Source organism: Temnothorax longispinosus, chromosome 4 (assembly GCF_030848805.1).
Source record: "Temnothorax longispinosus isolate EJ_2023e chromosome 4, Tlon_JGU_v1, whole genome shotgun sequence".
NCBI classification, from domain to species: Eukaryota; Metazoa; Arthropoda; class Insecta; order Hymenoptera; family Formicidae; genus Temnothorax; species Temnothorax longispinosus.
This window is the reverse complement of record NC_092361.1, coordinates 2,628,621-2,655,767: the sequence shown is the minus strand read 5'-3', so window position 1 is coordinate 2,655,767 and position 27,147 is coordinate 2,628,621. Positions and strand designations below refer to the sequence as shown.

The window sequence follows — 27,147 nt, the reverse complement described above, 5'->3', positions numbered from 1 at the left end:
CATCGCGAGTACGAATGTAATTGTATATTAACTGCACTCGCGCAATAAAAAGCTTTTCGAAACAATACGCACCTGAGAAACGTCAAGCGTTTCCAAGGTATGGGAACATATGTAAATAGCGTTGTAAAAGATGGTGAAATATCAAAACTTGCGGTACCGCCTGCAGGCGGATTTTATAATCACTCGCCGTAGTGGATCGGGGCAAGCTTTCCGCTGCCCCTCGTCGCCCTTTCACACCGTTGAATCTAATTATGAGAACGTCAGTTTCGCGAACTTTGCCCGGTTTTACATCTTTATACATTGTGCTACGATATTACGGCAGTTTCGCGTCAGCGTCGAAATCTTCCGGACAATATTAACTGCAAATTTGCTTGTTCGAACAATAATATCTTCAATAACAACGTCACAGATTAATAAAGTAGAGACTGTGTCGTCTAAAATCTTTGTGTAATAAAGTATATAAGAAATTCGTAAGGTAATAGCATAAAAGAGAAATGAAAAGCGAAAGTTACATCGTAAGTCTGGATAGTTCAAAACTCGATAGTCTCGCTGTATATAGTTCGATCCAGCTTTAAAAGAAGTATTGATAGATTCTTTTTTTTTTAATCTCACACCGCTGTTTATGAAATAGTTTAAATGTAATCGTGAATAAAAATACACTTTATATGGTTAAGAATTTTATAAGTAACAATGTTTTTCAATCACCTTTTTTTACTTTTTTTCTTAATAATACCGAATAATTTTATACTTCAAATAAGCCTTTATAGGAAATTCAACCTTATCGAAATTTATTTTTCGAACTGTTGATACTTTACTAGACCTTGTAATTACAGTATTTATAAAGACTTTACGTGAAAAAATAAACGTTAATTTCGGATATAGCGGTTACATTGTCTAAAAAAATATGGATCAATCGTTCGCGTTTCGTATTTTGTGTCGAGAAAATGCGTTAAACTAAAGAACATGTATTCAAGCCGCGCGGAAAGCAATTGATTTATCTACTTTTCCGTCGGCGTTTCCCGAGTCGAAGTTGGCACGAGGGAACCTTCAGCATCCCTCGCTTGTTCGCCCCTGTTCGACAAACTATCACCAAAGAAGTTTTAAAGCTGACCGAAAGCAGCCCATTGGCAGACAAATGACTCTCGACTTTTCCTCGCATAAAGCACATAATGTTTTGCATGAAAGTCTACTGATCGGAAAGATTTCGCAGCCATTTAAAGCAAAAATCAGATATTTGCTCCATTCGTAAAATAATAGGCGCTGAGAGAGAGAGAGAGAGAGAGAGAGAGAGAGAGAGAGAGAGATCGGTAAATAATAGAAGGTATGATAAGATACGTCTCATCATAGTCATCATACATATTTAGTCTTGTAACGAAAAAGGTAAAGCACTGACTTTAAAGAAACGCAAATATATAATACAATTCATCGTGAAAATGAGCGAGAAGTAGGACGAGTAATTTACTTTAATAACTAATAGCGAGATTGCACCGAATTGCCATCATTCATTCCTCAATTCAATAATGATCTCAGCAAGTCCGTTGTTACGGGAGAAAAGCGCGCATTTTCTCAGTCAGAAAAATCCAATGCGAATAGTTTCACGAGCAAAAGACTTAACGACGAGCTATTTACGATGTTGCGGATCAACTCGCGGAGTCAAATCGGCGAACGAGATGACGACGAGCCAGTCGAGGTCGATTTCAGCGTCTGCTCACTCGTATATAGTGACCCGCGCGCGACAAAGCCCGCCTCCGCCGAGGACAAATCGTCCGTGAAATAGAGAAATTCGCGAGGATCCTCTAGAAAATCCGCATCCGTTACCGGAATACCTTATGACGGGGGGCCTGTTAACATTCAGACGCGGCCAGGCCACATAGGTAAGTTACTGGATAAGTACGTTCGACCGAAATATATGTATGTATACATATAAAATTTTGTCACGAGTGAACCAGTTTGCGATTCCATAAATACACATAAAAGTTTCATCATTTAGCGGATTTTAGGGAACCGTGTCTTAATATTCTCCAACTCTGTGAGTATAATAGCACGTAGGGTCAAATGACTTAATTAATATCTTTGAGAAAATATTATAACCTTAGGTAAAACTCCTGTTTAGAGAAGGCATCTCCAATGATTTTGTCCTTCACAATATTATAGAAATCACCCTCCTGAGTAACCTTCAAGAGATCTTATTGTTAGCCATCCTTCGAAGTCTCCAGCTAACAATATATTTACACATTTTTAATAACGAGGGATATATCATTGTTAGATTCGCGTGGAAAGTTAGAAATACGTTGAAATTGTACAATAATAAACCTCGCTTTGAGTGGAAAGTTAGAAACCCATGTCGAATCGTTTTATGCTAAGAAATAACAAAAAGTATTGTCACATTAATATAGGTTGGATTTTGGGATAAGTTTTTGAGAGTGCGGGTGTAGGGGAAGGGCCGGATTCCCCGCTTATACTTGCATTATTTTCATATGCACATTAGTCATTTATGGCTTACTAAAAATAACTGTTATATTTTTCAAACTTTATTTGTCAACAACTTTTTAATAAACAAGCAACGACTGAAAGCTTATGAAGGTTATTCAGATTGATCTGTATAATATATGACATATAGAGATATTAAGGGTAAAATTATTGGAGGTGCCCTAAACGGGAATTTTACTTAATGTTATCACGATTTTTTAATAATCTAATTAATAATTAACTAAAATGTATTCATAATATTTCAATAAGTATATTAGTAAATAAAATTAGTATAATTGTTACATAGAACGGTTCAAAAAAGTTTTCTAACTAGTCTCTCGAATTGAAAATTTATGAAAATCTAATTTAATCTTTTATTTCTTAAAAAATAAGAAAATATTAATTACTTGTGACATTTGTAATGGTTAAATAAAACATTGTAATGCATGATACAATAGGCTAACAGACATCACTGTATATAATGCCGAATGCAATAATTTCCAAAATCAATAGTTACTATTAATTGACAAGCCAATCGCCTGCGAGCGTTTGCACATTCATAAGACATGTAAAATAAACACGACGACCGTGACGCTGCGCTTGCGTATGTTCGAGGGTGGAGGAGACCCTTTGGATCGATCCTTCAGCTTTATTTGTAAGTGGTGGTCCATGGGAAGGACCTTCACTTATAGAGGCCAGTCAACGATTATTAATGAACGCGACTACATTAATGACAAAAAACTCATTCTTATTGAACTATATATCGCGCAAATGAACAAACCTACAAATATAAATTTCAATATTTTAAATTTTAAATCAATATTTTATTCGCCGAGTTATAAATAAATACGGGTGTGTAATTAAATAGTACAAAACATACATTGAGAACAAAACATCTTCGAGTAATGGCAAATGAAACTTCTCAAAGTGATAGTTGTTACTATTTTTATCAAACACGTTTCGAAGCGCAGTTAATTCGCAGACGTTGAACGCAAAGTTCACGGTAACTTTTCTTAACAAGCTCTATCTCGTGCCCCGTGATTCTTTGTTTCAAGACGCGTTTCTAAAGCTCCATCTCCGCCAGGAATTATTACTCCGACGATAATAATGTCCCGCGGAAATTCGTTGTGCCAGAGGGCATTATTATTAATAATATTAAGGATTAGTATTAAAACGCCGGTAAATGTATATTTTATCATTTCTAATCAAGTTCGCATAACGAATACGGGAGGTGTGACGCCCGATTTGCTGGTACAAGCCTGCTTTAATATAACGTAGATAGGTTGAGACCCCATTAGATCTCAAGTTGATCCTGCAATCTCCTAAGGCGATACCAGACTACGAGTGCGGCGTCTGTAATAGGCGCTCATGTAAAAGACGGTCCCATATTCTCGACTTCGCGTAAAGTCAGTGTCACGTATACTCACGTGCAAAATTGTAAGAGCCCTTTAGCAAAGTGCTTTTGTTGATAATGTCCTCAGTCAACTACGCGCTTGACTGTGAGATGCAAAACGTGACAGGAGCGATTAGGCAGTTTACGGAGGTACATAATCGCGCGTATGCGAATACCTTATCACGGAACGATCTACACGATATAGCTGATCACCCGTGACGTTATGCGAACAATTACGAAATTCAGTATTTTCTACCGTAGAAGGATGTTACGCGATTAAGAGAAAAAAATACAAATTTTTTAACGTTTTGCCAGTTAACTATTAAGAAACTCGATCGAAATAATATTCTGAAAGCTTTCAGCTGTAATGTTGTACAGTTATGCAAAAATAACAGTCTGCATTTCAGGCATAATATATTCGACATCGAGAGTAGCAATTCTTTTATAAACTATGCATATGTCAATCCTGTTTTTGTACGCGTATACTATCGTATGTGAAATAATTTCTCCACACATTTATCCCTACGTGAAACACATATTAGCGTGGCTTGCCCGTTTCGAACCTGGCATATTTAAAGTTCGTTTTTCTTGGTTTAGGCGACGGTGCCATTGTCCGCGGCGAACAGCAACAAGAAAGTAATAACATCATGGCGAAATGACAAATTCGCTGCAAATATTGCAAGGTATATACGTCATAAATCCGCGTTATGGCTATATGTAGGTCGTATAACGGTTTTCAGCGCGACCCCGTGTGTTTTTACATTATACGATAGAAAAGTAATCCGTTATGATTAACGCAAACGCACTAATGTTTGTCTAAACGTAGGACGGCGAGAAATTATTCTCCGACAGCTTAAACTGATCGCTTGAGAAAGATCGGTTGTGTAAGATAATCTAATAGTTAAGAAAGTAATCAACCAACTTTAATTTCAATACCCGCGGAATTCCCGTTGCTTGTTACTTTCTTAGAACGAGAGTCCTGAAACCTTTACAGCGCAAAAATTAATCCCACCCGAATAACCTCGCATTTTACAGTTAATACCGACTCCGGATTTCGACATACGCTTCAGTGTGGATGACGCTTATTTGAGAACGACACTTTTTAACGTACTTAAAATATGTATATTTGATCAAGATTAAATTGTACATGAAGAGAAGGTACGATCGACACGTTTTTGGCGTATCTTTATACGCGTATTGTGTCTTCGCCAATTATACAAGCTGTATGGAAGTGTGCGACGGCAGAATACAGATTGTAGATCGAATTTCGCGCAGTGGCAGTATTCCATCGCGCGGGCTACACAGCCGCATCGATATTCTTGTGTAATAGAACCATTCTGAACCAATCGCAAGGAAATTGCCTCTCGAAAATACACCTGGCAAAAGTGTGGTCCTACGTAGTCGCGTTGGTTGAACGTTAACGAACTTAAAGGTGTACCTACGTAGCCGATATCGAAATCGCCCCTCGCACGTTTTATCGCGTATCGTGGATACGACAAAGTCAAAGGACTCGATACAATACGGATTATGAAAGTCTTTCTTTTTTCCCCCCTTCGGGCTTTCGCTTTAGCTACATGTGTATATTTTATCCACAAAGAAGTTCAGCCATGAGCAACGTTTCGAATATATATGTTTCTTATTATGTATGCGCGTGTGTGTCAAGAATAGGCAAAAGTCGTACGCGCGCATAATTTCTTTAGGTAGCACTTTCCAACGGAGCATCGTGCATTATTCCGCCAAACTGGTACATCCCGCGAACATCGCGAGAGACATACCTACTTGCATGCGCGAGTTCGGCATGTCTATCGGCCGTAACTTCGCTCGCCATTGATACCCCCTCGTTCGTCCCCGGCTTAGAAACTTGACGGCGAGAGAAGCTAGGATATATTCATGGACATGTTTGTAACATCCTACGACCACGCGCCCGTGCTCAAACTTACATTACCATGTTCAGACGCGGAACGTTTCGCAATAGCTCCCGAGCGGCAGAGATATGTACACGCAGGAGAGACGCACATAGCCGTAATACGTACATACGCGGTGTGTGGCAAACGCAGTGAGATAATGCGCTGACAGGTGGGAAAGGTGGATGGAACCGCGAGCTCAGCAGAGCATTGCGTCTATTATGAACGATTCGTTATACTCCAAATCGCGTAGGAAAATTTTTTCAAACTGGATCTCGATCGGGCAGAACTCAACTCTCGCCTATCTCTTTTTCTATCGGAGTATCACCCTTGTGAATTTGTCGATCCGGTGTTGACATATGCGATACAGTTCCCCGTAAGTGTCTTTTAAAGTACTCCTCCTGAACCGTGTTGTGTCACAGCTGTCTGAATATCTTCAATACCGTCAGATATTCTCTTCTACGAACCTATCTCGATTTTAATGTATACGTAGTCGACGGAAAGCGCGTTATATTCGTGTGTATATGTGTACGTAAAGCACCTTAAGTCGGATCAAGCAAAGCAAACAAACACGAATAAACAACTTGCTTCAATAAATGCGAATAATGCAGTCATACATTGAAGCAATTGTTTATTCGTATTTTTTCGCGCTCGTTTGCTTCGTCCGGATACGGCTTTGCATATATCAGATATATTAAACAAGTTCTTGGTTTTAAAACGATTCTATTAATTTGTTCATATTGAAGAAACTAAAATTCTTATTTAGAATAAAAATAGTCCGCTAAATTTAATACGAATAGTTATACAAATCGAATAGTACATTCGCGCAAGTCTTAGACAGTAATACTAATGCACGCTCGCTTGGGCAAGGTTTAAACTTACGACCCTACTGTGACGTTTCACTAAATACTATAGCCACCCTAATTCCTCGGTTGTCACCGAGCCTTTAATGATGTTGTCAGCCGGTACGTCCTCTTATTGTCGCCATTAATACAGAACGGATAATGCAGGGTGTCGTAGGAATTAGGGAACCCTCGTCAACGCGAATGAACGTTTCGCCAATTGTACATTTGATCGGCAATTTAACTGAGCGATCGTAGCTAATAAGAAATTACCGATTTTATAACGATTTGTGAAAAAATCTTGATAAAATATGTATCTGTTATTTACATTATTCGATTTATGTTTGATATTAATTATCTACTTCATAAGATTTTACCGAGAAAAATGTAATTTTACATCTTTTATCGTTCTTTCCAGAGATCCATCAATCACATGCGTAAGTGCTTCGATTGATCATGCTTAAAAACAAATTCGACGATCAATCATGTTAAGTAGTCAAAGTATCGTCTACAACCAAGCTAAAATGTTACGTTCGATATATAGTGCCTGACCTTTTATTATTAGAAGTCGAATAAGTCCTGAATATTTTAAGAAAGCCTTTCGATTACGTAAAAAAAAAACTGTCAATTAAAACATAATAATGCAGACTAAAGAAGATCAATAATAGATCTAAATGTCACGTCACGTCTACTTTTATATCGAGTGTCATCTCCATTATAGAGAAAGTAATGTATATAGACATAGGCCGGTATTCATAGTCGAATCTTAAATTTAAGACCGTCTTAAGTACGATTTTAAGATGTCATGAACCACTCACAGAGCCGTATTAGCATCTTAAGACATTACTTATAAAACGGTCTTGAAATAAGTTCCGACTATGAATACCGGCCATAGACTTATCATAAATCGCACTAATGTATAAGAAAAATATAATACTGATAAAGAATCATTTCTGATTAATTTTCTATCAATAATGGATCTAATTTTTCATATATCGGAAACATCATTTTCTCACGCGCGTCATATGTCAACAATCGACCTACGCGCGGCTTAAAACCATGTGATTCGACGCTCATTAGGCAAATTAACAACACGGTAATCGTCAACGTTTTCTCTAGAAGGCTACTCAATTAATCAAGCAGATAATTTGCCGCTTAGGACTGTCGAGAATAGATGGTTCGATAGGAACAGCGCGAAAGCGTTCCCACATAGGGACACAGCTTCCAATCGCATTCATATAAGTGCAAAGATATAAGCGCATCCATTTTCCTCCGCGGGGAAACAGATGGCCGGTATTGACTCTCGTTTCAATATTCAGCTTCTTGAATAAAACAACGACTGACCGGCCGATCGACCGCGACCCTCCGACATCGAGCCACCGAGTATATTCCGAAGATCTCGCCGCTGCATCAGCATTCGTCCGTGTCGACGAAAAAGATAGCCCACTTGCATGCCCATACCTTGATAAACATCCGATACAACGTCGTGCTGCGCGATCGTTTTGTAGAAATAGTACGCAAGATTCGCGACCAGAATATGCGAACGATCGATGTGCTAATCTTCCAAATTAACCATATATCGCGCCGACATTTGGCACAGTTTCGTTAATTACATATTTATTCTTTAGGTATATCATATATCAAATATGTCCGTTACCTTAATGTAAAATAAAATATTGTTTGACTCACCGATACGATGCGCAGCAACGGAGTTATAAACCGCATATCGCAGGCTACGTTGAACTGTAAAATACAAAAATATATCCAAGTTACATTAAATCTTATAAACGTCTCATTAAATATTTACGTATATTCTGAAATAATAAATTAAATAATAAATAGGTATCAAATTACTTACTCCATGGTTGCTCCGCTGTTGCCCGATGCCTCCCAGGCCTGCTCCTCCTCTCAGATGTTCCTCTCTTCATTGAACTAGCACAACCTCGAGCACAACGCACAACGTTCCTGATCTTCATTGAACTAACACAACTGGAGCACAACGTTCCTGAAAATACAATTGTGCGACACTGTACTTTATGGCATATTCCCAATGTATATAAATCGCGCGAAACGCGCACTTTACGTTATTTCGAATAATTATCAACACGTTCACGAATCTGTTATCATACAAGCTAATTAATTGCACGGTTGAAAATCACTACTTGTTCATGAAGAAGATAGAGAATGGTTATGCTTTCTCCTGGCACTTGTCGCGCGATCGCGTTACAAAACAATAACAAGACGATACGAGGAGCGGCTCGCGTCGCTACCTTAGACCATATATACCTGGAAGAGGAATTGCCTATGCTTCCCGTGGAAAAGATCCGTGTCCAAGTTGGGTGCGAGAGAGAGAGAAGAGGTAGCTTGATAAACTTTGCTCGCAATGCACAAGCGCGAAGCCCACCAGCCCGCCAAAGCGTCGACATGACGATGACGTCACGCTCATCGCGCCGCCGGCGCCGTTACGGCCCGGTCTACAATCAGTCGTATGTCGGAGTCAGATATCGGAACGTACTTAGCCGATGGTCCAATGAGGAAAATTCGTTTCCGAAAAAGAAATTCTCTCATTGGATCATCGGCTACGTTGTAGACCGGGCCTTAGGCCGGTTACGGCGCCGACGACACCATTCGCGCTTGCACATCACGGACGAGAGTTACTAATCTATCTTTCTCTTTCCTTAAAAAACATGGTTCTCTCTCGCACCCAACTTGGACACAGCCGACACAGGCTCGATCCTTCATTCCTTTTCCACAGGTGTATATTCTAAGATCGCTACCCGCCGATTGACAACCGTGATCTTGCGTAAATAACATAAAACCGTATGCCACGAAAAATAAATTCCGAGCACCGCATGCCAAACAATTTTTGACGAAATATTTAACGAGATATTTAACGTACTAAAGTAAATCCGCGCCGAATATTCAGTTTCTGGCGTTTTGATTGATTATGTGATTATATATTATGTCGACATATTATATGGCTCTTCGTGACTTAAATCATACGGTTAATTGTATTATTTCCGCGATTTGTATTATTTTACATCGAAGATATACGAATTATTTAAACGACAGGAAACTCAACGCGATACGCGATATATTCGGATAAAAGTATCGTCAAAGAAATCATTACGATGTAAATAATACGATGAAACAATAATTTCCATCGCATCTATCTTTATTTTGAGTGAATAGATCGTATAAAATATGCCCGCTTCATTAAAAAACTGTTTCTTTTACATTCGGATTACTAATTCCGTAGTTAATTAAACAATGATAAGCAATTACTTATTCTAACAATCATAGAAAATAATCGCATTCAATATTACCTACAATTTGCTTACGATCACATATTGCGGCATATACGGAGCGACGCGCGCCACTACCCGCCTGTTCAAGGCTCGCGGTGCGAATGAAAGCGCGGGCGGCGCGCGCGGCGACGTTCACACTTATTCACTGAACATAGGCAACACAGCGCCACCCCCTCCCCCCGCAGCCCGCGCTCCGCGTACTTACGAAAACAAGGCCGCATTCCTATGCTTATACGTATAAGATGTTCAAAATAAATATCCGCCGAATATTCTGTTCTTAATATTTATATAAGCTATTGTCGCATATTTTACTCCTCATACTTTGGATTTTGGCAAACTAGGTAACGTCACTTAAGGTAACGATTAATTCCGCTCGAGCGTTTTAAAATTCTGATAGAGATATTGTAACTTGAATTCTAATTCGAAAAATATGCTGCAGTTTGATTAATATATGTATATTCTAGCTTTATTATATTATTAACAGCAAATTTTGCGTTACTATGCGTAAAATACTTACTATTTTTTAAATAAAAATAAAATTTTAGAAATAATTATTAAATCTAATATCGAGGAATATAAAATTTATTTCTGTTTTAATCAAACAAAATTCATGTAAATTAATATACGATCTTGATCTTATTAATACAACCTTTTCAAGTGTTTGCATTCCGTGAGGAATAAAAGTGTGTAAGTTTCGTAAAATGAAATTTATGATTTTAATAAACAAGAAAATAAGATTATATTGCCGCGAAAAAACAACGTTAATCTCATTTTTTTTTAATTTACTAAATCATACGATTTCACTCTTTCTCTGTGTGTGAAACGCAAAGAACTAAGAAAAATCTAATAATGATAAATAAACTTCGATAAATAAAAGAACTTTTTTTATAAAAATTAATAAATTTTATTTCTCAGGACATTATATTTAATAATCTTGTTTCAAATAATTAATTAACCATTTTAATTTACATTAAAAAAATAACTTATATGTAACAGTTACAATTTGATATTAGTAAACAACTTGTCTATATATACACGGTATCCTAAATGTTACATGAAGTCGCATCAATTTTTATATCTGGGACAATTTTGATACATATTGCATCTGGATATTTTTACATCATGATTTAGAATTCTGTCTGACAGTTTATAACTGTTTCACATGTGTGAAAGATTAAACACATAAGATTAGAAATAAACAATTCAATATTAAATTAATCAATAACAATATAGTTTTATACTTTTTTAATAAAAAAAAACAATCCACGTCCTAAGTATGCATTTAATGCAGTTTACTACCGATTGTTCATGGAGACATTTGTGAATATATTAATCACTTTATCACATCACGGCAAGCAATAGTCATGATGGCGATACTACTCCATAAAGAATCAAAATATCGCTGAACGATAAAAATTGATACCTGTCTAATAAAAATCATATAACAAATAATAAATATGTAAAGTTACACTTAAATGCAAAAATTCTATATGATACTTTGCTAACTTGATCAATAATAATTCAAAAACTCGGATATTTTTATGTTTTATTTTTTAATTAAATATTCGTTAAATAATCCTTTAATTAATCGCCAAAATATGCTTTAAAATAATATAATACGTGCGTGATACTTGTAGCCAAAAATATTTCGATTATTGGAACGAAATACGAAGCTTTCTCGCAATGAGAATTCAGGAAGGCAGCGAACATCACGACTAGAGTAAAATTTCGATTGGACCGAATAGAAATCGAGTACAAAGGGAAAAAGAAATTGAGAGAGCGATCTAACTTGCGGAATCACAACGATTCGATGGTTTGTCTCCTGAAAATGACTAAAGCCACTTTTGTGAAAATACATATACACATATGCACCATATACACGTCACGTATACGGATGCATTATATGTATCTCGTTTCGGCTGAGTAAGAGAGTGTATGTGTGTGTGTGTATGTATGCAGCCACGTGTGCGGATAGTGTGGCCGACCAAAGCCCCGACTCATATAGGAGTATTTAGATTTTAGGATGCACATGGGAACGTGCGAATCCGGGTGCCGCGGTAACCCGTATTAGGGTCACGTGCAGATTTGCCGAGGTGAGACTCTATCTTATGCGTCCCACGTACACTCATCTCCGAATCAGAAACCCGTCATAAACGATGCAAGGCCCATATCCTCCTCGAGAAACCGACCTCGCCCTACGCCGAAATTCCAGCTTCCAGCCCCGTGAAATCCCCGCGCGATATACTCGCGGCGCGGGAAATCAGGCTGCTCCTGCTTGCCGCCACCGCAGCAGCTGCGTTTCCAGCTGACTGGCAGAAGGCAGTTCAGTAATAATTGAAACGGCGACCCGAAACGGCCGCTCGTTTATGTATACTTTAACGATACCAAGATTAATCGGATGCGTGGAGAAGCCGCGAGTGCGAAGTGCGGTTGGATAGAAACTGGTCTACTAAATTTGTCAACTCTTGGGAGAACCCCCTAGCCTGAGAAGGGACTGAGATTCATCAACTTGACTTACAAGATCCTTGTTCTCCCCCTACAATTATCTAGTCTAAACGTCGATCGATATTTTTTATACCTAAATGAAATTACGTAGATCGTAGTACGTAGATCATATTTTGTATCTAACTCTGGCTGATTTTATATCAGTTTGTATCATAAAAATCATACGCGACCGCACTAACGGTAAAGAATCGTGAGATTAAACGAGCGGTCGCAAGTTTCGGCGATCCTTCGACGCGAATCCGCACATCGAGATATACATGTTTCATTCGCTCGTTTGTGAATTCGAGGAGAGTATAGAGAACAGAGTGCGTGATCGATCAGCATAGACAGTATATCAAACGTGCATCCATCCATCCAGCCTGACTGCCATAACATAGAGTCTCGAAGGGGGACAAGAATATCCTATTTCCGGGTGTTTTATCGACGGCCTGTTCTCTATGCTTTGCGAATCACTGCAGATCGTGTTTTGAACCGTATCATTCGTTTGTCGAATATCCCCGAGTCCCGACCAGCACGCGCATCGAGCACGATGTAGTACGTATGCGGTATGTATACACACACATGCACGCGCGCGCATTCTTCCCGAATTTGCATTTTCATCGTGCATACGCGCAGCATTCAGCAAAGGGACGAGCCCCTCCCCCCCCGTCGTTTTTCTCACACACGAGGATAACGTTTGTGGACTTAGTGATATTTCTGGTTGAATTTACCACACAGTCGCTCCGCATCGGGATAGGTATACGTAAGAATAACACGCGATAGGACGCAAATATGCGAATACGCTCGTTCGCATACTGTTGTATACATTATTTGAAAAAAAATCTGGTGTATACATAGTCACGTGCAATATTCGTCGGGCAATATGCGTCATGCCTGAAGAATTTATACATTCGCACGCAAACGTATAATCCTACAGGATTTCTTGCTCGACATTATCTTTTTTTCAAAATCGCTTATGTATTACTTACCGAAACAAAGAGTTGACACAGCTGCTTTGAGAATCATTGCAATTCCTCTCCTCCATTTACGCCACAATTCGGCCTGAAACAAAAAAGAGTGAAGTCTATTTAGATTTGAAGAAATTACGGAATTTTGTTAGAGAGATAATACAGATCATTCTGATTGAACAATTGCGTTCACATATAGAGCGTTACTAGAATTAAAGCTTGATCGTATAAATCTCTTTACGATAAAAAGTCAAAATTTCCATACGAATGATAGTCTCCCATCAAATTTTCGCCACGGAAAAAGTTAATTTCGAAAAAAAAAAATCTGAAAGTTCTTCATCAACGTTACTCGTATATTCGGATCAGTATAAAAACTCCGATAAGGGAGAAAATTGGTAAAACAACTGTACGAAGTCAAGTACGGAGAAAAAAAAACGTATGCACGGGCGGTCGGGGTGACGAATCGCATTAACACACGGGGCGGCCTGCCATATGCGGAAAGAGGTAATCCACAAGTCGTCGATCGACGTTCTCTCGCAGCAAAAGCCGGTATTATCCGCGGTAGAGATGGAAATGCGCGCATTAGAGCCGCCAACGTGCCACAATTTCGCGGGGGCGCGCAACCACCCACTCCGGTCAATAGTTTTAACTCGCGAAAAACGTTAGGCCGCTTAAAACCAGCGCGTATACGCGTAACACGCACGCCGCGGCGCCGCCACGGCTCATCCGCGGCAATAATCCTCGCGCGTGTGCATACGCACGCACACGCACCACGAGCATGAATATTTACGCCGAATCCGGGATAGGCCCGCGAACGCAGGACGCGCATACCCTGGCTATTTATTATCTGCTAAAATTATAACGTTCAACGTCATCGACGCGAGAGCCGAGTGCCCGTGTAATCGAATCCCCCCGCGTATATAAATATATAATCGCAACGGCGAACTCTCGCTCGCGTACACGCATGTCCGCTCGTGCGCGCGCGCGCGCGCGTGTTCGCAATTCATGCATCCATCCGATATTTCCGTATCGGCGGCAATTTACTGACGTACACGTGTCTGAAATTCGGTGATTGCACGTCGAACTGAATTTTCATCCCCCCAAGCCCAAGGTTTAACCGCCGGCCATCCGCTCGTCCGATCCGGCCTGGCCTGGCCTGGTCTGGCGCCCGGATTCGGCGCGCAGTCCGGCTCGCTCTCCCCTGATACGCAATAATGAAGTGGGTATGTAATTATGCAATGTAATACCCCGGGATTGTGCCTAATTCGCGCTCGCGGCACCGCGGCTCGTATTATACGGCATCGACGACGAAATAATTTCGACAAATCCGAATACGGTTCGGCGATCCGCGAATTTCCGCCGGAGAGAACCGGGAAAGGAAGGATTGTCCAAGGGGGGGCGTAATTCATTCCCGATCATGCGTAAAGTTTTAACATTCGACGATTTACCAGGAAGATGTTTTAGCAACAGATGTACCACAGATATTCTCTAATGAGTGGCAGAGGCGGAAAGAGACGAGGGAGAGGAGGTGAGGAAAGCGAACGGCAACTTTACATCTGACGGCGGCTTTAAAGTTGCCAGATATGAAACCACTTCGATAGGTGAAACGCTCATGGGATCACCGTCCGTCAGACATCGTCGACCCGAGGGCCATCCCAGGCGACTTCGCTTTCCATCCGGATATGGGAAACTATGTTGGAAATACCGAACACCGTCGGACATTCTTCATCATGTGGAAAATCAAGCTCCTCCATCTCTCCTCTCCTTCCCTTCCTTCTCTTCCTCCTCCTTCTTCTCGAATCGCGTACTTCCGAGCATTTCAATGAGGTCATACTGGAGTTTTAGATATGCCGCTTGGGTTTTGCGTCACGCTTAAATCACATCTCTCATAACAGAGATGTAGCTATAAAAAAAACTCAAACTATACTTAATGTAATACTTTGGTTTTAAGAAAGTATCGAGCACTCGTGCCACTTTACGTACAACTTGTGAGTTTATCCGTTAGTTGTTTCATTCATTCGGAAAAGTAAATTTGTTACTTTTAATCATCCACGATCGTGGAACTTTGCAGATATCCGCTGAGAAACTAAATATTTGCGTCTTTTTTGCTTTCCGGGCACAAACGTATCAAGCACCGGTTCGAGAGCTATCAGTAATCGCGAGGGCGGCTATTGATCGATACAATTCGCGCTCGGCAAGCGTACAAGCGACGCACTATGAGGCTTCGGAGGCGAGGATAATGACACTGCAACGAAGACGTGCAAGGAAATCTAGAGAGTTAATTAGGAAGCACCACCGTATCAGTCTGCGCGGTCGACCTGCTCCCCCGCAGAAGGAGGTAGGGGAGGGTACCTGATGCAAGATGCACGAGGCGAGATCGGGCCGGAGAGAGGTACGGTTGAGCTGTATCTTATGTAGGGGTCTTAATGTACACATTCGCGCGTCTTAAAGGCGAAAGTTAGTTATCCGAAGGTGCGCCAACTTTCGGCACGAAGAGCGTCTGCAAACGCGGTACCTCCACGCCGTGTGATCCGTTAAGTTCGCGCTTATACCGAGATAATTCGTAGGGTACGTCTTTTTCTATTCAATAGCGAGGCGAGGCAAGTGGAAGAGCGAACGCGGGTACTTAAGTTACTTACTTACACGATTATAAATTCAACTTGAACGTTATAAATTTCGTTTCCTTTGCGACTGCTCATAAAGTCTCATGATGAATCAGACTGGCGCCAAGAAAGACCATATTAAATTTGTATTGATTAAAGACACTTTACACAAATTTATGTTGGATAGACACGAGACATTTTATAGCACGAATTTGTTCGTTCTTTTTTTTTTATTGGCATACGTTTTCTCGGACACAAATTTTCCGTTGAATGCAAGCAACTTAACGAATAAAGCATATATTGTACTTTTATTTCCGCGTTGCCAGTCGTTATGTCGTATATCAATTTCGAGCGAAAGCACTCGAAACAGATTTTCACCTAACGGCACAAGCCGGCATTCATAGCGATAAAGAGTTCAACGGTACGCAACCTTTATTATGCTAAAGTGCGAGCAGTTACAAAACTCTCTTTTAACTGTCGCTTCGCAAAGTGTCGCAGCGCGCACCAAAGAACCATATTTCTCCAAACGAAAGAAAACGAGTACGGTCGACGATGTAAAGGTCGGAAAAACTCATCTCCTTTTCGGTACCCCTTTGAATAATTCCAATTATTGACGCTTGATCCACGATTCGCTGCAACTAAAAATTGCATTGCAACATGTTTCCGTCTCTCTCGTCTACCATTTATTCAAAACGTTATCTCTATAAACAAACAAAGATACGCAAAAATAAAACGAATGATTGAATTTTACATGCAAACATTTGCTTTACATGGAAGTATAAAATAGGATACTGTATCCTTTTCAAAATATACATATAATACGTAGATGTTTCTCACAGAATAGTAACTTACTTAGCAGTTGCATATCTAAATCTAGATCCAACGAAGTGTGTGACATATCGCGCAGGGGATTCAATGTTAAAGTTTAATAATCGAGAAATGTTGGTCATATTCGAACGGCCCTTTGGCAAAAATCGCGTGGCTGCGCGCAGCCAGCGAACTCCGCAGTTTTAATTTCACTTTGTCGAGATAGAGGCGGATAGTATCGACGAAAAAAGAAATGAGCAGTCGCCCGTTTACCAACCCGCATATAGGCACCGCCGACGAGATGGGTATATACACGGATCTATTATTCATGCATGAATTTGAAACGCACGTTACACCAAATTGGTACCCTAAAGGGCTAACGTAGCGTACTGAATATTACAGGCGGTTTTTAACATGGAAATCAATTCCGCGTATCAGATTCATACATAATAGATGTAAAGGAGTTGTTTCACGGAAAAAAAAAACCTATTCCACCGGGAAGTTTATGCTGAAAAGCCGGGCGGTGATGCGGTCTGATGAAAGGATCAACAGAGTCGATAGGGTATCGGATGCATTAGCGTGTCATTATATTACCTATGTACAAAGGCGGAATAAACAATTACCATTATCTCCTGGTAATATCACTTTACTGTATATATAACGTAACGGATATCGTAATTCTATAGAATTCCGTAATTTTATAATTTTCAGTAAAATGTCTCTGTCCCGGTACAAACGGAAATATCACTGCGTCGCATAATCTTAACGTAATGGAATCTCTTCCACGGTAAAAGCCGATGTTCGAGTGTATTCTTCCCGCGTTCGATTTGAAAGGACTCGAAGCCGAACCCGTAATAACAGAAAATTTCACCGCGCGCAGAATTACCCGATAAACAACACCGACAATCGTTGCAAAACGGCCAGATATTTCCGTGCCATCTTGTCGCGAATATTACGATGGAAGATCGAAATTTATCGCCACAAAACACGAAGCACCGTAAAACGCTGCTTATGCTATCGCAACATAAAGCGCGGACGTAAATTCGATTGTGGCCTTCCGTTTTCGTATATTCCAGCCACTTTTCCGTTGCGTATATAATTTATACACAAAACGTACGACAAGTGTGCTGGTTCTGTAATAACATATCAATATCATCGTATATAGATGTACGAATCGTTATGAACGAATTTTCTTTCTTAAAGCGTCTGTCTTCAGTCAATATACCGTTTACAGCTTCGCCAAGTATATACTAGTTTGCAAAAAAAGAGTGACGAAAGCATAAAGCGAAACTTTTCGTACTACGTTTGCACAATAATCAGATTTCGAGGATTTAAACGATTTTGACACGGGTGGTACGAGAAAAAGTTTCAATCCGCCGCTCTCCGCAATTAAACGTAGACATCCGCTGTCAGATACACTCACGTCGCTCCCGGTATTCTAAAACTCTGAATTCATAAATCAACATGCGCGATATTCGCGAAGAATCGAATCGTCAAGCGAGCAAAGCGACTCGAGATTTCAATTCAAAGGAATATTCATCGAGGGGAAAAAAATCACGTAACCAAATGACCGATCTAACAGAGACAAGATACTCTTACGACAGTCAATCGCGCTGATAGCACAGAATCGCAATAAACTGGGAACTCATTAACGTTCGTGGTTAACGATTATCGAATATCGGAAGTCTCGTGTTTAACATTACCTTCATGTAAACGCAAGCATGCATGCGCGCGAGAAGGCTGGAGAGAGAAAGAGGGAAAGAGAGAAAGCAAAATAGTTAGTACATGACAGCCGGGCCGAAAGGAAATAGCTAGAAGCACTGACAAGGTATTTACAGGCAAACTCGACTACGGTGTAATTGGAATGTCAATTTCGTAACTGTGCACTTTTGTAACCGCGGTGAGAGACGGCGGCGATTTGGGCAATACAGATTGGATGAGCAAGAATTTCAAATACACCGCATACTCGATGATTCTCTTTGTACGTTATATTTTTCTATAATTATAATAAAATGAAAGATAATAAATGATATTTAAGGATTACATTTACGCATATCGAAAATTATATCAAATATTAGACAAGAAGAACAGGAAAGTTGGATGACATAAAGAATTATCCAAAATTGCGTCAAATGATGAAAAATCAAATAACGTCTGCTTAAACAAGAATATAGAATACAAAGTCGAGATATCCGTAAAACATTGTTATAAAATCTGGGTTAACGTTAAAAATGACTGCTATTTCATCCTTCCGACGAATTCTTCGTGTACAATATACATGACAGACCCAGAAACAAAACGTCAAAATTCGCGTGCTTGGTAGCAACCCCCGGCAGCGTCGAATAAACGAAGAAGCAGAAAAAGAAGGAGACGAACGGAAGCAGAGCGATCTATTGTTAGTTGCCGCGGGCGAAACGAGGTGGATCATCTTTCGGGCCAGTTAGAGTTTTTATCGTGGCCGACACGCCGACCATACGTCACAGCCCAGCGGTTTTCCCTCGGTGAGTCCCACCCTTCTTCCCTCCCGAACTCGCGGTGGCTATTTATAAAGAAAAATTACGCCCTCGAGATCGCGTAATGAGCTCCCGTAGCAAATACGTCCAACTGTCTGTCTGTCTGTCGACGGCGTTTCGCGCGGTTAATAATAACGCGGCCTCCCCCACTTTGCCTTTTAACGGATACGTTTCACGTATTTACCCGCCCACGTTAACGAATGAGCGAGTCCGGCCGCTTTTCCCGTAGAAGAGCGCAAACGATTAATATCGACTCCATTATTAGCAGGATCGTACCTTAACAAAGAATTATTTTCCCGTCGCTGCGACGGACCCCGAAGGGGAGAGAAAGGATGAAACCCGACCTCTCGGCCCTCTCGTTCAATCTCCTTCTCACCGTTCATTTCCTTCGCCGGTATATCTTGTATTGATATTTGCCTTCTTTTTTATTGCGCGTCTCTTTGATGGCGCGACATGATTATTCTCGTGAAAGTAAAGCGCCGGTATTTAAGCGCTCGTTAGCTCTATATGAAAGTTATGAGTCTTGATGAATTACTGTCTAGACATTGTACAATTTTGCAGCAAAAGCAAGGATTTCTGCAAATCACGAAGAAAATAACTGTTTTACAATTAATGCGCATCGGCTAATTAGTTGATTCTCACCTGTTTCTGTTTCTAATATAAGTACAGACGTGAATGTTTAATATATACATATGTGGATCATGTGGTTATCATATTGTGTAATAATAAAGTTGCCCGTTTATTATGAACAATACAGCCGAAATAATTGTGTTTCGTTGAACACATGATATTTTATCTTCGCGACACACATCCCTGATTGATTCTAACTAAATTATAACTTTATTGACGAAATACCAAATATATATATATATAGAAGTCTACATATAAAAATCAATCATAACGTAAAGGACAGAATTGCGTTTGCGCAGGTTGCAACGTGGTGGGTCGTTAATAATATTTTCCAACACAGCCATTAATTAAAAATGCAAATAATTGCGGCTTAATTTAATTACGTATGTAAACGCGCACGGATTAAAATTACGGTTCCGACCGAGCTGATTGAAATCTTTTACGTCAAGCATATAAATATTTTGCACGAAATTACAGCTCGTTTGCTTTAAACAAAAATATATACGAAAAATCTATCGAGCGATATTCTACGCTGCAGCATTCAACGGCGAATAATGCATGTTACAATCCAATCAAGAGCCCTGTAGGAGCCAGATCGATAAGCAACATTTCTAAATATTGATCAGAGGCTAAAACGTCACGTTGCATGATACTCGCAAGTCCTAGGCGAATTATTGCATGCTCGCGAACGAATCACCGCCATGCTCGGAAAAAGAAATAAAGCCTATACGGCTGAGTATTCGGCGTATCGCTTATTGGTATGCCGGTGACACACGGGTCCAATTTGGTTACCGGCGTCTGCGAATCGCCGAATATCATCTACTCCATTGAAATTCCGATATAGGTATGAGACGCGATATCGCATTTGTCTCCCTGACTGTGTTACCTAACGCTCGCATTTTGGCGCCTGTTGTTCTCCCCTGAGAATGTGACTACGTGCCAATGAAGCGCGGCGACCCTCGTTTCATCCCTTGCGTTAAATATTGCCAGTTCCTAAATTTTTAAGTATTAATAAAAACGACAAATAAATAATAATAATAAAAGATATCTCGTTGTGAGGAAGGGAACTTATTGTGAGAAATCTGCAATAATATGTGGAATTTATTCCGAAGAAAATTCTTAAGGATATTTTCACAAGTTACGATGTTCTTATACATAAGAGCAGTTAATTACATTACAATGTAGTTTACGTGTAATACGAACAGTTTCGTATATCTAACGCACGCTATCGACCCGTACGGCAAGTAGATTCCATAAAACAGAACGGAATAGATTTAGATTCAACCCTTGCTGTACGACATTTCCGTCAAACGTTGCGTCTTGAATACATACACGAAGGCGCGTATGAAAGCGTATCTAAGAATAAATGTCAACGCGATTTATCCTTCCGAGAAGAAGTTCTTCCTCGCCATACAGCTCGGCTACACAATGGCTATTCTTAGACGTCCAGTTGGACATTCGCGTATATATCTAGGCATACCGCCGGGACCCGGGAGTGTACACCGAATATACGTCAAGATACCATGTCAAAACAAATCGTCGTGAATGGATTCGAGAGGGCACTTCCAGGGACAATCGGTTTCAGCCCCGCAAGAACGAACCGAAACGCATTGATCGTCACCGTGACGGCTATCGGTCGCTATAGGTCCCGTATATGTTTTCGCGTGCCGACAAGGGCGGAATCATGGCGAACGCTCGTAATTCTCTCCCATCTGCGGCGGAGCGGGTCAGACGGGAGCGCGCAGGGTGCAAAGGGGGCAGCGGGTAGAAAGGGGGCGCCTTTCCCTGCCCCTGTCCGCCTCATCCCTTCCCCTCTTACGCGCTACGCTCTTTCGCAGGGTATAGTGGAAGCACCCAGGGGCAATTGAAACTCACGGCCATTTACTGCATTTCAATAATGGTTTCCCATCTCCCTCTCCGCGGCGGCTCCGCACATCCCGCGCCCCTTTCCGCGCCTCTTACTGCACACCGCCGCCGCGTACCCTTCCCGTCTCTCTCTCTCACTCCTCCACCTCACTCCACGTACGCGTGCAACACGAGAGCTCGGGTTGCACAGTCGATTTACTACGAGCTTTATAGTACACACCGTGCGAGAGCACGCAGAAGTACCCTACGGTGCCCTACGGCCAACTATCCCCCGCGCACGGTGCGTCTACCATGGCAATTGTATTATTTCCCGTAAACTATCCTGGGCCACGCGCGTTATACATGCATGCATGCATGCGTGCACGCACGCACTCATAACGCAGCGATTTTTACGCTTCCCAGAAAACTCGTTAGTGCGTCGAAAAGCACGTGGTCGCTATTTCTGCCGACGAGTGCGCGATGAGCGGCGCGAGGAGAGTTCCGTTCGCTTCGTTCGATCATACACGCTGGTATACCGTAAATGAACAAAGCACGAAACATTAGGTGTAAAAACGTTATAATTCAATAATCCTCGGTTTAATTTTCGCCAAGGAAAAATCAAAATTAATCATTAATTTTCAGGTCACCAAACGTGCGAATCTTTTTACAAGCCGTTATGAAGAAACCGATGAATCAGCGGTGATCGTAAACCACGAAATGAATATATCGATTAAGCGATCGAGAGCGTCACGTTCTATAATATGTGGGATCATTTCAGAAGCACTATCGGAGACGGTTAATTGAGATGGATATTGAATCGTCGATGCGTCACATTTCCGTGGGCTCATTGCCGTCTGGTGTACAGATACATTCGCACAATCAGCCGTAGGTACGATATGTAACGGTTTCAGTAAATTTGAAATCGGCCAAATCGCCCGCAGACAATGGACGAAACAAATTTCGCCCATTAGCAACCGACGGAGGATACGTGTCACGCTGCAGTTGTCGTCAATACAAATATCTGCTCGCGAGATGCGCCCATATTCGTCTGGGTACCTTCCATACGTTTTACCCTCCATACATATGCGCATATGTACGCGCGCGAATGCACGGGATGAAAAAAAAGAGAGAGAAAGAGAGCTCGGATTTATTCCGCAAAATCGCGACAAGTCCGGAAATATATATCCCGGCTATAAATATGGCGATCCAGATTACAGAGATACGGCCGGCCGAATTGGGCGTCCGCGGATTTATCCGTATCTTGGACAGGAACAGAAAGGAATTGAACGATTTCGAAGCCCATTTCCCTGGTCGATTTGAGAAACTAAAAGACGCATCGTCTCGCCAAATGAATTCCCGTCGACTCCTCTATCGATCCGTCTATTCTCCGCGATCCGGATTCTCGCCATTTTTACGGACGTACGGATACGCGCGCGTCAAACGGAGCATACGTTGCACCGAGAATGTGCAGACAAAAGGGACAGGCAGAATAAGAAAGCGAGGTACACCAACAGCGTACCGACTACACACGCACACGTCACCCCCTGACACGTATGTAATTGCCTAGATTCGGACCGCGCAAAAAAGGTGAAAACACATCGGAACCCGGGACGAAAACAGCTGTTACTCGGATAGCGGATTCCCAGAGTGAACTCTCATGCGCTCGCATCAACCGGAACGAAGAACAATGCGTCGCAGAGAATACTGCCGGGATTTAAATATAATAACCCGCGGCGAATGCGCAATAAAAAATGTTTTCAAAAATTTATTTCACGTATCTGTATATCTTCTGCTTCTAGCGAATCTATTAAATATGTTATAGTTTTTAAATTTGATAAATATAAATGAATAAATTGCAGATTTCCTGAAACTGCGCAAAAATTTCATGAATTTAATTATACGAAATTATTTCTTAATAGAAAGCCAAATTCCACAACTCTCTCTCTGCAACAGTTATTTGAGGTTCATCTTAAATTCATGTATAATTAACTGAGTTCTTTAATAGTGGTTATTATTTTAAAAAGACGTTATTTTTATGTATTTATTTAGGATCGGAAGGCTATATATAATCTCACGACGTATGCGTACCTTGCGTAACGCGATGCACGTGTTTATATACATATAGCGTGCATGTATCCAGAACCGTGGATGGAGGCTGCAAGCCTTATGTACGCAACTCGCAACAGGGGTATTTCCCCTCGTCAAATAACAAGTTGTATACATTCAGTGCCCAATCACGCGTATTATCCAGTATTCCGCGGACCGCCTCGTACTTCGACAATTCGAAGCTTCGACGAACGTGAAGCGCATTCATACTGGGTGAACCAGGCCAGATAGGTGTATCAAAGTTTAATCATTATTGCTAAACTCTTTTATAATTTACAATAATTTATATCCATTTCATTTCAGCGTTAAAAATATGACAATATAATTTAAGCACCAAGTTAATATAAATATATCTCGTCTTCAAATTAATTGAAAAATTCTATTTAGATTTTAGAGAAATCTGAGGTCTTCTATCTAAATTTTGGAAGGACTAAAAACGTGATATTTCAATATTTTTTTAAAAATGACTTCTCAATTGAATTTCGTCTTATTTATACAGTAAATCCACATATACGGTACATTTTTTTTTACATCTTCCTAGATCACCTGGTATATACGCTTCCTGCACGTTCACGTACGGCGCATCCCTCGAATTTTCAATCCGCCGCTCGCCAAGGCACGTCCAAATGATAGACTCGACCTACAAGAGGAACGACGACAGGTCCGGATCGTTATCGATGTCGGGATATATCTATCGATGGATCAACCGCCGATAGCCGGCGGAAACGGCGGACCGTTCGCACGGGGAATGAGGAGCATCGCGAGAGCGCGTTCGCATACGTGTGTATCAGTGCGCACGATTCACGGGAGGGTGTAATAGACGATGTAATCGGCATCCTACGCGTGTAGCACCGTGTGTACATACAAGGGATTGTCTAATGCGGGACATGTGTTAGGTGATCGAATTCTGCAGCGCGAATTTCGCGTCGAGGCGTGCTCTTTCCCATGCTATTGTACAGGTGGAAATTTGAGGGAGATAATTCTTTGTCGCGGTTTTCAATTGGAATTCTCGCGGTGTGCGGCGATACGCGTAATCGCTGAAACTTTAATTCTAATTTTAAAATCATCAATAAGGTCGATTCACGCGTAGTAAATAAATGCTATTGATTATTATCAGAATAAAATATATTTTATATCACTGCTGAAAATGAAAAAAACGCGCCATGAATTTGCGTGACGCATTTATGAATCTGAATGTGGCAGCGTTGAAATTTAAATACAGAAAACCTCGTGTCTAATTACGAAAAAAATTGACATTCGCGGTCGTAAGTTTTCGATATCTCGCCAAATTTCTGGATATAGGTAAGACAGGAAAGTAAACAGCATCATGTAATTTATTGTATAATTTTGTACAAAAAAAAAATGCAGTACGTAAGTAATCATAACGCAATATGTAATAATCATATAACATATGTAGCATATGATTATTACTGACGATACTTACTGACTAAAAATCCTTCATGGCTTTCTCTTTGCTTTCATTTGCGTTCTACGACTCTTGCCTAATCTTTGTTTTCCCTTTCCGCCCTTTCCTTTTCTGCCTTCTCCCGGTTTCTGTGGTCTTCTGTACTCGGAAACATCGGCCGAACTGCTTTTTGTGTTCCATTTGCTATTTCGTTTTTTACCTCCATAACCATACTTGGCAGCCTTCATTTTCGTCTTTAATTGTGCCTTCGGATTCATATTGCGATTTGCGTGTTTACCTTGTGGCTTCTTCTTATCATCCAAGAAATCGAGATCTTTCCGTACGCCCTTACGATACTTTTTAACCTCTTCCAGCACTTTTCTTTTCTCCGCATGTTTCTTTAGAGTCGCTTCAACTTGCATTTGCTTCGCAACCTTTTTCTGTTGTCTCAGTTGCCTTACTTTTTCCGATCTTTGCGCTATCGTCTGTTTCTTCATCAGGTTCTCTCGCACTTTCTGCATGTGCTCGTCAGACTTGGCCATCTCGGCAAAGTAATCGTCCGGCCTAGATGTCGGTATACCGAGCTTCTTTAACTTACTGATACCATCCATAACAGCGCCCTGAGCTTGACGGTGAAACATATTCTCTCTACGAAAGTCATTCAGGACAGGATCCTCGGACGGCTTGTATTGAGGTAACTTCTTATTTCCCTGTAGCTGCTTAGCTCGCCTTACTTCTTGCTCCTGCATTTGAAGCGCCAATTCCGGAGCCAACGGTGCAGGCGCGTTTACCATGTCTAACCTCTCAATCCACGGCAACTTCAACTTCATTTCGTCCAATTTTTGCTTCATGAGACTCTACGATTCGTTTACAGGAAAAGTTCAAGTTAGGTTATGTCAACTCCAAAATATACTACAGCAATTTCTGATAAAACAATCACTCACGACACAGTTCCTGGACTGCTTGCCACTCGTCTCGACCGCAACGTTGAGTCCCGGTTTCAGTAATCCCTTCGCAAGAGCCTCCTGCAGCTGAACACGTGAATAAAGCGAGGTTAGAATATGCACGATATCAACGGTAACCGTAGACGGAAATAATGATACTCACCTCCTCGTCGGATGAATTGTACTCCGAATCTGATTCCGATGTTTCTGACATTGCGAATAATTTACTATTACCTTTATTTAAACGTAACTAACCGATAGGACGTAGCCCCGAACAACACGAGGACAACACCACGACCACGCCACTTTCCACTTTCCAGTGTTTCCGCGGTGAACGGTCGATCTCGAATCTCGACTTCTCGACGACGACAGGTACGTCTAGTGACATCCGGCGGAGCAATCTGGAATTTATTCATAGGGTAATTACCGACGATCAAGTTGAAAAAAAATGCTTATTTTTTTCTCGATAAATTTTTTATCACGATGTAAGAACAGGGACAAAAGTTTTCTTTGAAATATCATTTTTATATATAAATTTTCTTGTCTTATATATGTCAATTATGATACAGGAATTTTTTTCATCATTTTTGCGCGTGCTCGGCCGATCCGATTATGTTAATTAAATTCAACCGCAGAATCGTTAATTGCAACAAAATTTCTGCCTATATACAATTCGCCGTTGTCTTCGATCTAATATTTTTTTTACGTGTCAAATAACAAAAAGAATTAACAGATCTATCCATGTTAACAAAATACTGTAAAATAAATTAATCGAAATTTCTGTTTTCCTCGCAATCCAAATTATCGAAAGTTAAAAGTGCATGACGGAAGATTAACTCAAGGTGCGGTTCATTATTTAACACTATAAAAATGCCTTCGAAGTATTCCTTATTTTCTCCTTTTCTTCGATAAAAAAAGAATGGTTC

The 27,147-nt window shown here is 40.7% G+C and overlaps 2 protein-coding genes and 1 long non-coding RNA gene across 3 annotated transcripts in view; 1 reads left to right on the top strand and 2 right to left on the bottom strand.

The window, feature by feature from the left end:
* Positions 1 to 13,457, bottom strand: part of LOC139811237 (uncharacterized) — a 226,446-nt gene extending 212,989 nt beyond the window's left edge. The window contains exons 1-3 of the mRNA XM_071775397.1: positions 13,390 to 13,457; positions 8,467 to 8,613; positions 8,298 to 8,351 (exon numbers count right to left, since the gene is read on the bottom strand). Coding sequence (XP_071631498.1) covers positions 8,298 to 8,351; positions 8,467 to 8,613; positions 13,390 to 13,426 — 238 coding nt within the window. The 5' untranslated portion in view covers positions 13,427 to 13,457. The remainder of the gene's footprint in view (positions 1 to 8,297; positions 8,352 to 8,466; positions 8,614 to 13,389) is intronic.
* On the top strand, positions 1,742 to 22,546 carry LOC139811244 (uncharacterized). The gene is made up of 3 exons (XR_011731583.1): positions 1,742 to 1,874; positions 15,501 to 15,760; positions 22,409 to 22,546. It is a non-coding gene; the product is annotated as an uncharacterized lncRNA (long non-coding RNA).
* Positions 21,003 to 26,571, bottom strand: LOC139811240 (probable rRNA-processing protein EBP2 homolog). Its single transcript, XM_071775401.1, has 4 exons — positions 26,385 to 26,571; positions 26,222 to 26,308; positions 25,317 to 26,134; positions 21,003 to 24,512 (listed from the first exon to the last, which is right to left on the bottom strand). The coding sequence occupies exons 1-3, from the start codon at positions 26,433 to 26,435 to the stop codon at positions 25,331 to 25,333; spliced, it is 942 nt and encodes a 313-aa protein (XP_071631502.1). The 5' UTR covers positions 26,436 to 26,571; the 3' UTR covers positions 21,003 to 24,512; positions 25,317 to 25,330.
* Positions 26,572 to 27,147: the final 576 nt, after the last annotated feature.